Here is a 15118-nt window from a genome sequence, read left to right on the forward strand (position 1 = left end):
ATTATTATTTGGAATTATTCAGTATTTTGTGGAATTATTTGGAAGGAAATATGAGATAGGCTATTGGGCCAAGTGTGGTGTTAGTAAAGAGGGGGTATTATGTTAGTAAAACCTTACTAACTAAAATGTTATGTTTCATAAAATAAGGAAAATGGGAAAATGAGAAGTGGAAGAGAAGAGATGAGGAACGCAAAGAGGAACCAAAGAGGAAGAGGACCAAAGATCAAGAACTCTTGGCTAAGGTAAGGGGGGACTCTCTGGTTATCATATATTATCGTGTTTTTAGATAATAATATTGATTAGGGATGTTGTTGAGTCAATTGGATCATATGATAGGTTTAGGGATGGTGTCAGTTGTATGATGTTTTGACCTCTATGTGTAAATCTATGATGTCTGTGTTGTTATAATCTTAATTGATGCGTAATTGGTGCATTGAGAGATGTAATTGGTGTTGTTTTGGGCAATCTATGTATCTATGTTCGCGCTGGTATGTCTTGGGGGTGTTTAGGAATGCATAGAATGCTGTCTTCTGCAGTTTGGGGTTTCTGAAAATCGCCGGTTCGCGCCGCGTACATAGAGTTGGCGCCGCGAACATGAAGGCAGAATGTTAGGAAGTGGTGATACGCACAGGTCGCGCCGCGTACCTGTGTTGGCGCCGCGAAGGCGTACATGTTTGCTCGTATCGCGCCGCGTGCATAGGTTGGCGCCGCGAACGTGTCTTTGTGGTTCAGGTCGCGCCGCGAACTTTGGTTGCGCCGCGTGCTGTTGATGTTTTGTGATATTTTCAGGAAAGTTCAAAGAGGCATAACTTTCTAACCGTTGGTTCATTTGATGCGCCGTTTTGGGCTAAAAGAACCTTATTAAACGATCTAAGTGATGATGATTTGATTGGTTTAGAATGATGATAAATATATGTTGCTATTCTTGATGATGATGATGATTGTAGCAAATATGTGCTTATTTATATATGATTATTTATACATGTTTGTATTGGTGATGAGATTATGATATTCATTGGGTGATGTTGGTTTATAACATGTCGTAAATGAATACATGTTTTGTGATTATGTTGTTGAGTTGATTTATCAAATTATTACATGGTGTGTAATGATGATAGATGTAACGATGTATGATGATGGTGATGATTGATGATTGTGAATATTAATATGCTGTTAATATTAATATGTTGGTTATGGTGGCAATTAACATTACTATGAGGTGTATGTTATTGTGATGATGTGGTGTATGTATGTGAATGATTGAATGATGCTTAAACATGTACATACTTGTTGTGACCTTATTGGTAAGAGGTGTTAAGCGATGTTAAGCATCGGAATGATGATGATGTATGAAGATGTAAGTATGTGTCATGTGTGCATTATTCATAAATCATTTGCATTGGAAGGCTAATTCCCATTGTGCGGAGATTAGCGGGAAGTCATCGTGTGCCCATGTGGGGTGTGAGCGATGAAGCAGTAGTCGTGTGCCCATGTGGGGTGTGAGCGACTAGAGGGCAGTATCAAAGAGAGAAGTCCTGTGAATATGATTCACGAATTTTGGTACCACATGCATAGTGTCAGTTCATACATATGCATACTTTTATAACATGATTGGATGTATTCCAGTGTTATAAATATTGATGATGTGTTGTTTGTGTGTTTTGTTGGATTAATGTTGAGTATGATTGTCTGTTGAAAGATGTGTTCTGTTGATGTTTGTGTAAACGATAGATGTTTCCTGATAATCTGAATATGATGAGTTGGGTGAATAATATAACTATGATGTGTTGTTATTTAAGATGCAATAATATTTGTTAACTGTGATGAGACTCACCCTTACTTTGATGATTTCAGATTGGCGAGTAGCGGCTTTTGGCTCGGTGAGGATTAGCTCATGAGTCAGTTTATTTAGTATAGCGTCGGTGTCATGCTCTGATATTGTAACACTGGGGGAACGTTAGTTTAGAGTTTATGATGATATTCTATTTTGTTGTTATTGGAGTAATTTTGTGAGATATTGCATAGATGATGTTATGCTTATCTGTTGATTAATGTTCCGCTGTATAGAAACATGAATTTGTTAAATGGATGATTTTCCCTAAGTGAAGCATGACAATTGATTTATGAAAATTTGTCTTAAATTGAATTGTGGCACCCTTGTTTTCATGTTTTACTCTGAGTTATTTTATTAATTTCCGCGGGGTTTAGAAGGGTGTTACAAGCGTAGCTTGCCACTTGTACTTTCTTCTGATCTGATGTTTGTGAATATAACGTTTGAATATCATCAGAGTCAAACAGCTTGGTGCATAGCATCTTCTGATCTTCTGACCTTGAAGTGCTTCTGAGCGTGATACCATCAGAACTTCAGTGCTTCTGTTCTCTTGTTCTTCTGATGCTTCCATAGACCCATGTTCTGATTCTGCTTCGACCATCTTCTGATGTCTTGCCAGACCATGTTCTGATGTTGCATGCTGAACCCTTGAGACAAAGCTTCTGAGCGCTGAATTATGCGTACTCTTTATATATTCCCTGAAAAGGAAATTGCATTGGATTAGAGTACCATATTATCTTAAGCAAAATTCATATTATTGTTATCATCAAAACTAAGATAATTGATCAGAACAAATCTTGTTCTAACAGAGACATATGGGTCATGCATTTATTTTTGCAGTACAAAATTACGTGTTTGGTGTTTTTTTTTACTAAAACAATTTAGCTTGAGGGAATACTTTCTTAACAAAAAAAAAAAACTATTATACAAACAAATGTGTAAATGAATTTGGAATATTTAGTTTTCAATTGGAGTATGATAGAAAGGGAAGAATAAAGGTGAATTCTTATCAAACAATTTATATGAAAATCATCAAAATTGTATTAAAAAGGTAAGATATATATTTTTTTTAAAAGAAGGTGCAAGGAAAAAATTGTGATTTGAGATTCTCCTAAATTGAAGGTCTCAAGAATTAGTTTATGTTTGGTTACACGGTAGAAAACATCATAATCAATTTTGAACCTATAAAATCAATTCTGGAGTGTTTGCCACTTTTAAATAGTCAGCCGCCACCGTGCTTTTTCTGGTTCAAAATTGATTTTTTATGAAGCTACAATTTCTAGCTTCTTGAAATCAATTCTAGGAATCAATTCTCCCTTTCCATCAATATTTCTTTTTTGCCCTTAAAATGAACAACATCAACAAATCTCATCATTTTTTTTACCCTTTTTCGTCATCTACACATCCAAAAGGAATTTTGATAAAAATATCCAAACAATATTTTTCATACAAATCACTTTTGTTGTGAATATATCCAAACATAAATCACTATATATTAAACCCAATTTTAACTAAAATAAATTTCTTCAAAATTAATTTTTTTCACTGCATAACCAAACACACACTAACATGCACTCAAACATAAATCCCATTATTCACCATATCACATCAATCCAATTGTAAATATCGAATATTTTGATCTTTTTAATTTGTTCTAGTTATTAATTCTTGGCTTGACTATCCATAAGAGGTAGGTTTTAAAATCACTACGAATAATTAATTCTTCTTTGTATTTAAAAAAACTCGAATAATAAAAATTATGTAAGAAAATTCAAACAATTTATCTGAAAATCATAAAAATTATATTAAAACAAGCAAGACATTTATTTGTTTTAAAAGAACGTGCAAGGACAAAATGTAAGTTGAGAGATTTTCCTAAATTAAGGGCCTTAATAAGATGGACTCAACCAAATTTCATGATTGAAATGAGTTTGAATTCTATTGTTGATACATCGTGCACTTTGTACGATCCTTAAATATAAAATGCAAATAATTTTGAATTTAATATTGAGTATGATTCGTAGTTACAAGAGAGGGATCAAAGTTGCTCCTTAAATATAAATGTAAATAATTTCAAATTTAATATTGAGTATGATTCATAGTTACAAAAGAAACATCAAAGTTGCTGTGGTGTAGTGGTTATCACGTTAGCTTTACACGCCAAAGGTCTCCAGTTCGATCCTGGGCAGCAACAATTCAAGTTTTTTTTACTAAAGGTACAACATATATTGGTCATGTTTACCATTTAATATCACACTAGGTTCTCTCGAGATTGCAACTAATATGTTTATCAAGCCAGTTACTAGTGTTAAGTAAGTGTTGTATCTCTCCATTGATAGGATGTAGATGTCATACATAAAATCTTCATAAATATTTGATAGTTGCCATATGGAGATTATGGAGTATGACTTATAGTCATAGAAGAAGGGTAGGGTATGAGGCCGAGCTAGCGAAACACTGCGTAGTTCCATCCACTAGGTCGACTCAGATGCATTCTTGTAATATGAATCATACTATTATATATCGCTTGTTACACCAAAAATCGTATTTATTCAAATAATAAGACGAAACTACAATTGTCTTATAATTGTAGAGTAGACATACTCGCCAAACTACATAAACAAACCTCATGTCTTGTTTGTAATTTGTGTTTCTATTTTCTCTTTTGTTATTAGTTTATGTTCTAACAATTATATCAGATGACAATTAACTTTAGTGAAAAATTCAAAGTGTCAAGGTTTGACAGAACAAAATTTTCAACTATAGTTGTGATGTGTCAAGTGAGTTATAAGTTTCAGATATGATGTAAAAACTTAAAATTGAGCCTCTTATATATATATATATATATATATATATATATATATATATATATATATATATATATATATATATATATATATATATATATATATATATATATATATATATATATATATATATATATATATATATATATATATATATATATATATATATATATATATATATATATATATATAATTTATTCTTTAATATAAAAACGATGATAACGGTATCAATATTAGCATTTGTCAAAACCGTTTTGTCCCTGAGTCTAATAGCCAAGTAGGATAATTAAAATTTTATATAGAAAAATATTTCCAAAAATAACTAGATTAAATGAACAATTAAAACCATTAGATTAATGAAAATCAAGGTTATGATTTGGAGTAAGTGTTGAACACTTACTCTTGGAGTCAATATAACCCTCCTCATATATATATATATATATATATATATATATATATATATATATATATATATATATATATATATATATATATATATATATATATATATATATATATATATATATATATATAAAAGAGTGTAGGTTTAACTCACTTATCTATTGGCTAATAGACTCGGGATTTAAAAAAACGGCTGTGACAAAACGGTTTTGACAGATGCTAATATTGATACTGTTATCATTGTTTTTATATTAAAGAATAAATTATAATTAATTTTCACGAAACGTTTTTTAAAACCTTGATTAGACCATTGTATTGATCAAACTCAATAGTAAAGACCTCCTCAAATTCCAACAAAAATATTATGGACTTATGCTATGTATCAAATCAAAACTCCTAAATTAAATTAAACGAGAATGTTGAGGCTGGTGATTACATACCTAATTTCCTGTCCAAGAGAAACAATGTTACTCGAATATCTCAAGATTGTGTAATCCCTTCCCTTAAGAAAAGAGTAAAGCTAGTTTGAATAACTACCCTCTACTACGAGTCACTCATTACTATTATGATGAATCACCTACTTTGTTAAAAAATACATGTGCATAGAAAAATAGTATATTATTTGGATTCTTGTTAGATAGTACTATAAATGCAACCGTTATAGCATATCAAATAAAACACCAAATAGAAGAAAAGAATATTAAAAAAATAGTACAAATATTGGTAGAGTAGCTTAGTTTCAATCCACCATAATATACTTTTGCCATATAACCTAAAATTGAACCTGCATATTTACTTTGATTTGTTGGGTTTGAAGTTATTATACAAATGTGTAAGTGAATTTTGAATATTTAGTTTTCAATTGGAGTATGATAGAAAGGGAAGAATAAATGAGGGGTGCATCCATTGTGCATGAACACATTTATTATTTCCCCTATCTTAACTGACATTTTCATTGGATCCCACTAGTTGATGATTTTTTTTCTGAACTCTAACGGGACTTGTGGGTCAGAGGGGACCATTTAATTTCAAGTAGCAAGGTCTTAAAAAAAATTAATCTAACTTTCCTATATATACAAAGTACTTAAATCATGAAGACCCCAACAAATAAGGTAATCTAGAAATGCTTGCATTATTTTCTTTTATACATTATTAGGTCTTTTTGTAGTTCGAAATTTAAATTGTTGTGCCTGAATCATCAATGTGTTTGTTTACCTTCATATAGTAGATGAGGCATTTCTCATATTTCAACTACACACCTCAATCAAAAGGAAAAAGATATGTCTACACTAATTCTCTACACTTAGACCGTAACTGTATATATAAAACATACTAATTTTATATTTTAATAATTTATTATACCTTGGTTGTGCAAGATTTTTTTTTCTTTGTTATTGAATACGGTGTATAAAAACTGATGTAAATATAACAAACCTCCAATCAAAACATAGGATTTGAAACGGAGTTTTGCTCAAGTGTAAATAGTTCTTAGCTTTAGTGCATAGACTAGGTAAAATAAGTATTTTGTATGACAATATCTCAATGTACCCATAGGTCTCTTACACACCGTGCGAAATTTTATTTTTGTTCCAAGTTTCAGTGGATGCACTTTCGGAAGCATCCCATGTATTCCAAAAAAATTGATTGGTTCCGTAAATACATCTACGGAAGTATAATAAACTACTATATATGCGGAAAAATACAAATAAATTCAGTTCAGGGATAGTTCCGTAGGTTCATCTACGGAATGACTTAGCGCCATATTATTCCGTAGAACCATCTACAAAAGTGTCTGATATAGTTTGAACCAGGCATGATCACCCCCCTGTTGTTTCATTTCTTCAAACTCTCCATATTCCACACCCTAAAAACCCTACATCATCAATCCTTTATTTCACTCCAATAATCAAATTTTTTGGTACAACAAATCAAAGAGAGCAATAGGAGTCTGAATTTCAGGTAAATATCCATCTTCAACCACTACATTGTTCACATTATGCAACTAATTTCTCTGAAAAAAAGTTACGTTGCTTCCGTAAATGCATCTACGGAACGTGCTGAGGAAGAACACTTCCGTAGGTGCATCTACGGAACAATCCTTGAGTTGTTTTTTCCAGCAGTTATGTAATTCTGTGTTATTTTGGCAATTGTTTGTAAATGGGTATGGTGCACCCCGATAATATTTCAAGAGAATTAACTCCTTTAGTCGATGTTTGTACGAGTGTTAATGGGGTAGTCGCAAAGATGGTAGACGTCGGAGGTGACTTTAGTAGCAAGGAAGACTTTGATGATCGTGAAAGTATATGCTAACATGGATTCGTAGGAATGCAACTAACATTGGTTTTGGCGTGGTAATAGGAAGATCGGATAATGGTACGGCAAGAAGAAACTCGTTTGTAACAATGATGTGGGAAAAAAGCGGGAAATACCATCCTCCTCTAAGGAATTTTAAAAGAGATGACACGGGTACTAGAAAATGCGAGTGTCCATTTAAGATCTGTTGTTACATTTTGGCTAGCAAGAAGTGGAGATGCTTTGTTGTGGTTTGCATAACCATGATTTGTGCGCAAAATTACAAGGCCATCATAGTGTTTGTCGGCTCAATCCGGGAGAGAATACATCTATTAAAGACATGTCCTTGAATCTTGCGCAACCGAAAAATATACTTGCCACATTGAAAAGGAAGGAACCCGACAATGTATCGAATATATAAGACAAGTGTATAATCAACGGTACCACAATAATAAGGCGAGTAGGGGAGATAGGAGTGAGATGTAACAATTGTTGAAAATGTTGGATGCTAACAAATACGTGTCGCGGTACAGAACTTGCGATGACAAGGTTATGGTCCGAGATACTTTTTGGACTCATCCGGATTCGATAAAGTTGTTCAACACTTTCCCAGTAGTGCTCATCCTCGATTCTACCTACAAGACCAACAAGTATCAACTCCCATTATTTGAGATGGTCGGTGTTACATCCACTAAGAAGACATTTGCCGTTGGTTTTTCTTTTCTGGAGTGTGAAAAAGAAGATAATTTTAGGTGGGCATTGGAGGTTTGTCGCTCACTTTTGAAGAAACAAGTCGAGACGCCTAAGGTGATTGTTATGGACTACGACCCCGTTTTGATGAATGCGATTGCAAAGGTATTTCCTTTTTCCGATGCATTACTTTGTAGATATCACATATCATGTAATGTGAGAAGTAAGGTTAAACCCGCTGTGGGGACGAAACAAGTAGATACCGAAGGTGGGAAATCGGTGAAGCCCGAAGTGGTTGTTGACCAAATAATGGATGCATGGGCTCGTATTTCCAGTTCGTCGACAAAAGAATTGTATGTCGATGTCGTATTGCAATTTCGAAAAATATGTGAAAAATATTCCGATTTATTGAAATACGCTGAAAGCACCATTCTTGACAAGGTGAAGGAGAAGTTTGGTTGTGCGTGGACTGATAAGGTCCGACACCTTGGGAATAAAACCACCAATAGAGTTGAGTCGACACATGCTACTTTGTAAAATTGGTTGTGTAATAGCAAGGGTGATTTTTATCGAGGTTGGGACACCATAAATCTCATGATTTCGAACCAACATAACGAGATACAAACCTCATTCGGTCGGAGCATTACGGTGTTGGAGAATTGATTTAAGGACAACATCCTTTACTCTCAATTGATCGACAATATGTCTCGGGCCGGATTGAATTATATCTTTCACGAGGCCAAATGCGGTGAAACTTTTGGTGGCAATAATGCAAAGTGTGGTTGCACTATTACTAGCACGTATGGTCTCCCGTGTGCTTGTGTTATTGCTAAAACGGTGAGATTAGGTGAGCCAATAAGAATGAATTAAGTCACTCCTCATCGGAAGAGACTTAGTTTTTATGATGATGGTTGCATCGAAGAAGAATCGAATATCTTTATTACTTCCAAATTGGAGGCGATACAAGAGAGGTTTTTGAAGGTTGATGACAACATGAAACTATACATCAAAGAACAATTGCGGAAGATTGGATTTCCAAAAACAACCGACATGAAACCGCCGTCTCAACCGGTTAAGACAAAGGGTGCTCAGAAGAAAGTGAAGCCTACACCGAATGACAACTCGACTACACGGTCTCCTTCATATTGTGAGCACGTCGACAAACTCTTTCCCAACTCACCTACTCCTAAATCTCAAAAAAGTTCAAACAAAAGAGCTCGCATTAGCAAACTGCCTCCTACACCTATTGCTCCGAAAGTTTCGACTCCGACACCTATTGCCACAAAAATTCCATCAATCGAAGAGGTGCATATTGCTCCAATAATTCTATTCATCGAAGAGATGCTGGTTTTTATGCACAAATACATCGACCGAATCTTCAATGTGCTGGGGGACGGTAATTGCGGATTTTGGGCCGTATTGGCTTTGCTTGGTAAGGGAGAGGAAGACGATAAGCTTGTCCGTCATGAACTTATCGAAGAGTTGATGAACCATAAAGACTCGTACACGCAGATATTTGGAGACGAAGCTATACTTGAATCGGTTCACGAAGCTCTTATTCATTGGTTGGGCGTTTACGCACCGACTTCAAAATGAATGAGATTCCCGGAAATGGGACATCTTATTGCATGCGCATATGACATGATATGCATTGACTTGACGCGTTATGGTTTTTCAGAAACCTTTTTTCCACTCCGCACTGCACCTACTACAAATCCAAAAGATCGTATTATGTATGTTGGATGTCTCGCAAAATCGAAACATTTTGTGAAAGTTTACTTGAAAATGGGATGCCCCATACCACCTACGTCACCGGAATGGGAATTTCATCATACCGAAGCTTCCGATACGTGGCCGGATCATTTTGTGGATACGATGCATGATTTCGAAAGGTTGAACAACATCGAAAAGGAATCAAATGCCGAAAAGTCAAGATTAGAACCTCCAATAAATTTAGCCGGCAATAGTTCTTTTGATGTATTGATCTAGTTTTAAAGTGTAATATATGCACTCTATAACATTGCAATATAATTATTTTTTGTGTTAATGTGTTTGTGTCTTTTTCCCTATACTACTACTACTACTGCTGCTACTGCATCGAGTTCTGTTAAAAAAACTAATAGGGAAACTTCCGTAGATGTATCTACGGAAGGGTCTGATATGAAAACTATGGGTGTTTACCGTAGATGCATCTATGGAACGGAGAAATCTATAACCCTTCCGTGGATATATCTACGGAACATTCTGTGACAAAAATTGTGTGGTCCATAATCACCAAAGGCTTCTATAAATTTGGGATTTCTAGGGTTGAATTATTACACACAAACACAAACACAAAAATGGCTCACATAAGGCCATGTTCAGGAAAGCAAACATCATTCAAGCGTCCCGATCCTAAACCGGTTTATCTCATAAGGGATGGGCATGTTATTTTCACTTCCATCAAACCCCCATGTCGGTTAAATTTTGGAACATTCATTCCTTCAACCATCTCAAGAGGAATCTGATGTCTTTTTTAGAGGGAGAGTACAAACCCGACGAAGTCATCAGAAGGATCAAGAGGCTTAGAACAAGGACCTCATTTGAGACCAGAGAAAAGGAACGTTGGTGGGACGAAGTGAAAGGAAATGTTGATACCGTTCTAATGATGCACGAATCAGATGACATTGTTTTAACTGTTGTAATTTCTTAGATCTCTTAGTTTTCTTAATTTTTTGTTGGGAATTTTGATGTATCTTTTAATCAATGAATGGATCTTTTATTGTTACAACTGTTGTTGTTCTGGTTTTCTGAGTCTGGGTTTGTTCCGTAGATGCATCTACGGATGTCTTTCATATGTGCATCTACGGAACAAAGCAACATTAAACAAAAAAAGGGTGTTTCCAGAGATGCATCTACGGAAGAACGAGGACAATTTGATCAATTTAGTGGTGCATAAGAGAGTCATGGGGTGGGATGAAAAATTGTCTTTTGTATTTACATAAAAAGAAACAAGAAGGAATGGAGAAAAAGTTGTAAATACAAACATTACAATAAAAATATATAATAAAGCATAAGAAAATTAGACTAAGTTACTGTAATTCTGAAAAGTTTATATATATATATATATATATATGGACATGATTAAATGATAATAAGGTGTTAAACTTAGAAAAATGACATCTTCGATAACTCTTTATCGCAAATTCGTATAACAAATTTCACTATTGGATTGAAAGCTATATCATATAAATCATGTCTATAAAATTTAACATTAATAAAAAAATATTTGATATGTTAACAAGATGCATAAAAACAAGTGTCTTATAAAATTTCAATAAAATTGTTAATTGGGGGTAGGAGAAGGGGTTGGAGCAGGAAAAATAATCGCTAGAGGAATGGGGGTAGATGTAGAAGTCCCGATATTCACCATAATATGAATACCTTGAGCATTTGCAAGACTGTAGAACAACTTCAACTTGTTTACCCTTTCCATGCTATCTGCAGAACACAGTCACACATGTAAAAAAAGCACAAAGACTTTGCTTTCACCAAAAAAAGCACAAGTGATAAAGAATGAAGAAACTTCTCAAATGATTAAGTTATGGATGATCAAACAAATATGGTAAAATATGTTATCTCATGATTATATACCCTTAAGTGCTCAAACTATCTAAAATCGATCCATGTCATATCTCATAAATCATGGCTTTGCAATTTAGACTTAGAAATTTTGTGCATTACATGTTAAATAAGCACATATTTTTCAAAAGCAAAGAATTACCTAATGGTTGTGTGTGCATATCAAAATACTCAAGTGTTCTGGATTTGATCCTTGAGTATGTCATTTTTCTTAGAAATTTTTTCAAATATTTTCATTTCATGAGACAATCAATTATAGTAGCAAAGCTTTCAAAGCCATACTCTTGACAATAGATTGCAATGGAGTGTTAATCGATTGTCATAGTTTATATTTGGAAATTTTCAAAGCTTCAATCGATTGACACAAGTTTGAAATTTAAAAATTTTCAACGCATTTGGAAAAAATTTCAAGTTTGAAAAATACTTCTATTCAATGTTTTGTTTCATGACCCCTTCATTATATCTTTTCAAAACAATTTCACACATTCTCATAAATTTTCAATAGGTTTATTTGATTCAAACGGGTGTGAATGACCATATAAATATAAAGTATTTTTCAGTGACAAATCCACCTCTTTCAAAAATTTCTTCCTGAGTATTTCACTATATCTTACTGCATCTTTTATTTTTATCCATCAAGAACTTTGTGCATTATTTTCATAAATCAAATCACGTGAAAGTTCTTGAGCACTTAAAGATATTATTGTGATATACCATAATTCTTGAAAGGGAAAAAATCCATCTGTTAGAATTTATTCTATATTCTACTACTTCAAACTTTCTTATATCAAAAATCAGATATTTGTAAATATCTTATTGTTCAGGATTGTTGGAAACAAGAGAGTTAGAAAAACAAAGAATTGTTTTCTTTTTCTGTGTTGTATAATCACAAGGTGTTTGCCTTGTTGATTTAGTTAAAAGCTTGTGTACAGGGATGTACAAAGTTCTAAATATAGTAAAATCTCTTATATGTGGTAAGAGGACTAGCCGTACTCTCGGATTATGAGGGGAACTAGTATAAACCTTCTGTGTTCTTTATTTTTCCGCACTTTATTGCTTTCATAACCTAACATCCAAGCAGTAAAATAAAGATACAATCCTCTATAAACCATAAAATTTCATAGAACCTAATTCACCCCCCTTTTAGGTGCACTTTATACTTACAATTTCTCCTTCTGTTAAGGCGCGATAGGGCATAGAGACATCGACACGATTAATTCTTCTACCTATATTTACTAAATTGTCATCTAATGAATCATATGAAGAAGTTTCCTTCTCCAAGGAATTCCCATATACCCTTTATGAGTCAGAATTATCAAATATGTGTGTGATTTCTGGTTCTAGGTGACCGCTATTAGGGGAGGGAAATAAGAATCAGGGGATGTCTCCATTATAAAGGCATATGAAGTTTCCACTTCAGGGTCGTTCACTAGGTCAACCGTATTATCACTCATCCTAACCAAAAAACAGAAAATGCTGAACATAAAAGCTTGAGTCAAAATGATACATGGTTATGTGAGAGTGATTAAGTTAGAGAAAAGGAAGAAAAGAGAAACCTTTAAGCAAATGACTCAAATTTCTTTTATTAGAACTCTCCAAGAAGAGAGAACGAAGATGTTTTATGAGAAAGTAGTTGAAGTTTGAAGGCTAAGGGTTGCGAAAAAACTTCCAAAAATTTAATTTACCCTATTTATAAGCAATGGTAGCTGAAGGGTTAAGAACATCTAGAGAAAGAAATCACAAGAGAAACGACTAGTTTTTCACTCATGGATACACGCCAACTCAAGTGCATCAAAGTACTATGTAAACTGTGTCATGTCCTAACTAGTCACGACACCGCACGTGTCAGAAGAGGGTGCTGAAGCATTTCAATGATGGGACCTCTTTTAATGCGCCTGTTTCCCACTACTTTTTTAATTGATCCCAAGTGTTTCAGCTTTGTTTCACATCGAATCATGTCCTGGAGTCCGGCCAACATGACTTACGGGTTCTCCGACTCCTTCAGTGCCTAACAAATCCTTGTGGGCAATTGTTCTGGAATTGTCAAAGGCCCAATTCATCTCAAATTCATTCCATTTGACCCAAGGTATAAATCAGTTCACACGCTAAGAGCAAAGTACAATCTCTGATCTACACTTTTCACTACACTCATCTTGAATCTTGAACTGACTTAGACGTTGGAATGTTAACCATACAAATCCACTCCGCATCCCTGTAAAGAAGATCATAGTCACTATTCAAGATCATCAATCTTCCAACTACATCCATTTCTGCTTTCCGAATGAAATACTATATAATATGAATATGACTCAATAAATGTCAATTTGTTTTTCAATTTATCTTTTAGAAAAACTGACGATATTTAGGTTCTGTTTGACAAACATTTTTTTGAACTTATAGCTTACATCTTATAAGCTCATATGACAATAAAAGAATTGTTTGGTAACCGTTTTTTCATCACGAGCTTATAGCTTATTTTACTAGCTTATAGCTTATTTTCCAAACGCTTTTTAAAATAGCATTTTAACTTATAGCTTATAGCTCATTATTTTTTTTCTTCCACTTTTGTTCTTATTATTTTAAATAAAATTCATTACTATCCTTTATAATTTATTTTAATTTAAAATAAAATAATTATATATTAAATGTCTGTCATTTTAATTTATCAGTTAATTAAACTGCTAATTTTACTAAACACTTCAATTAGCTTATCAGCTATAAGTCATCAACCTTCAGCTTAAACTATAAGTTATCAGTCATCAATCATCAGTAATCATCATAAACTATAAGCTATCAGTTAATTTATCAGTCAATTACTATTTTCACCAAACAGAACCGTAGTACTATATTTTAGATTAATTATTATTTTGTGTTTAAGTTAATTATTAACTAAATACATTTCAATTTTATATTAATTCGATATTAACATAATTGATTTATCACACGGTTATAATTACTAGTAGACTTTATCACACGGTTATAATTACTAGTAGACTTTTAAGAGAGTTTAAGTCCAACTTTTTTGTGAATGGATTGTCTCCTGCTTTTTTTTTTTTCCAGCTCATAATGCAGCTCCAAATCTAATGGTTCATAAGCCATAGAACAATATTGATCAAGCATATTTATAGATAGAGAATAGAATTTAAGATCAAGGTTAGTGCTGAAGGGATTGTAGTAGAGAAGAAAACATGACTGAGGTTCATTGAATAATGAATGTATCTGATTTACATAAAAGATTAGATACACTCATTTATTTAATAAACTTAAAAAAAAGAATAATAATGGTTTATATGAGTTGGGTGTCTTTGTTGATTGGCACGACGTATTTCTATCTCTAACACACATAAAAAATGTTTTAAAAATGTTAAATGATCACAGTTTATAAATAATTTTTTTAATATAAAATCGGAAATTGCATAGCACTTTTAGGAGTGATATTTGAATAGTTTTTTTATAAAATTTGCTATTCGTTGCT

The 15118-nt window shown here is 33.3% G+C and overlaps 2 protein-coding genes and 1 non-coding gene across 3 annotated transcripts; all 3 read left to right on the plus strand.

Moving 5' to 3' along the window:
- The first annotated feature begins 3952 nt into the window (after positions 1-3952).
- TRNAV-UAC (transfer RNA valine (anticodon UAC)) lies at positions 3953-4025 on the plus strand. The gene has a single exon. It is a non-coding gene; the product is annotated as a tRNA-Val (tRNA).
- A 4990-nt stretch (positions 4026-9015) lies between these two features.
- LOC131626711 (uncharacterized) lies at positions 9016-9618 on the plus strand. Its single transcript, XM_058897547.1, has one exon. It carries the CDS (start codon positions 9016-9018, stop codon positions 9616-9618), a length of 603 nt encoding a protein of 200 aa, XP_058753530.1.
- Positions 9619-9633: 15 nt separating this feature from the next.
- LOC131626712 (uncharacterized) lies at positions 9634-10011 on the plus strand. Its single transcript, XM_058897548.1, has one exon. It carries the CDS (start codon positions 9634-9636, stop codon positions 10009-10011), a length of 378 nt encoding a protein of 125 aa, XP_058753531.1.
- Positions 10012-15118: the final 5107 nt, after the last annotated feature.

This window comes from Vicia villosa, unplaced genomic scaffold, assembly GCF_029867415.1.
Source record: "Vicia villosa cultivar HV-30 ecotype Madison, WI unplaced genomic scaffold, Vvil1.0 ctg.000320F_1_1, whole genome shotgun sequence".
Classification (NCBI taxonomy): Eukaryota; Viridiplantae; Streptophyta; class Magnoliopsida; order Fabales; family Fabaceae; genus Vicia; species Vicia villosa.

Excerpts from the sequence above, each read along its gene's own strand:
- LOC131626711 (XM_058897547.1), top strand. The coding sequence starts at position 9,016 with ATGAAACTATACATCAAAGAACAATTGCGGAAGATTGGATTTCCAAAA.
- LOC131626712 (XM_058897548.1), top strand. The coding sequence starts at position 9,634 with ATGGGACATCTTATTGCATGCGCATATGACATGATATGCATTGACTTG.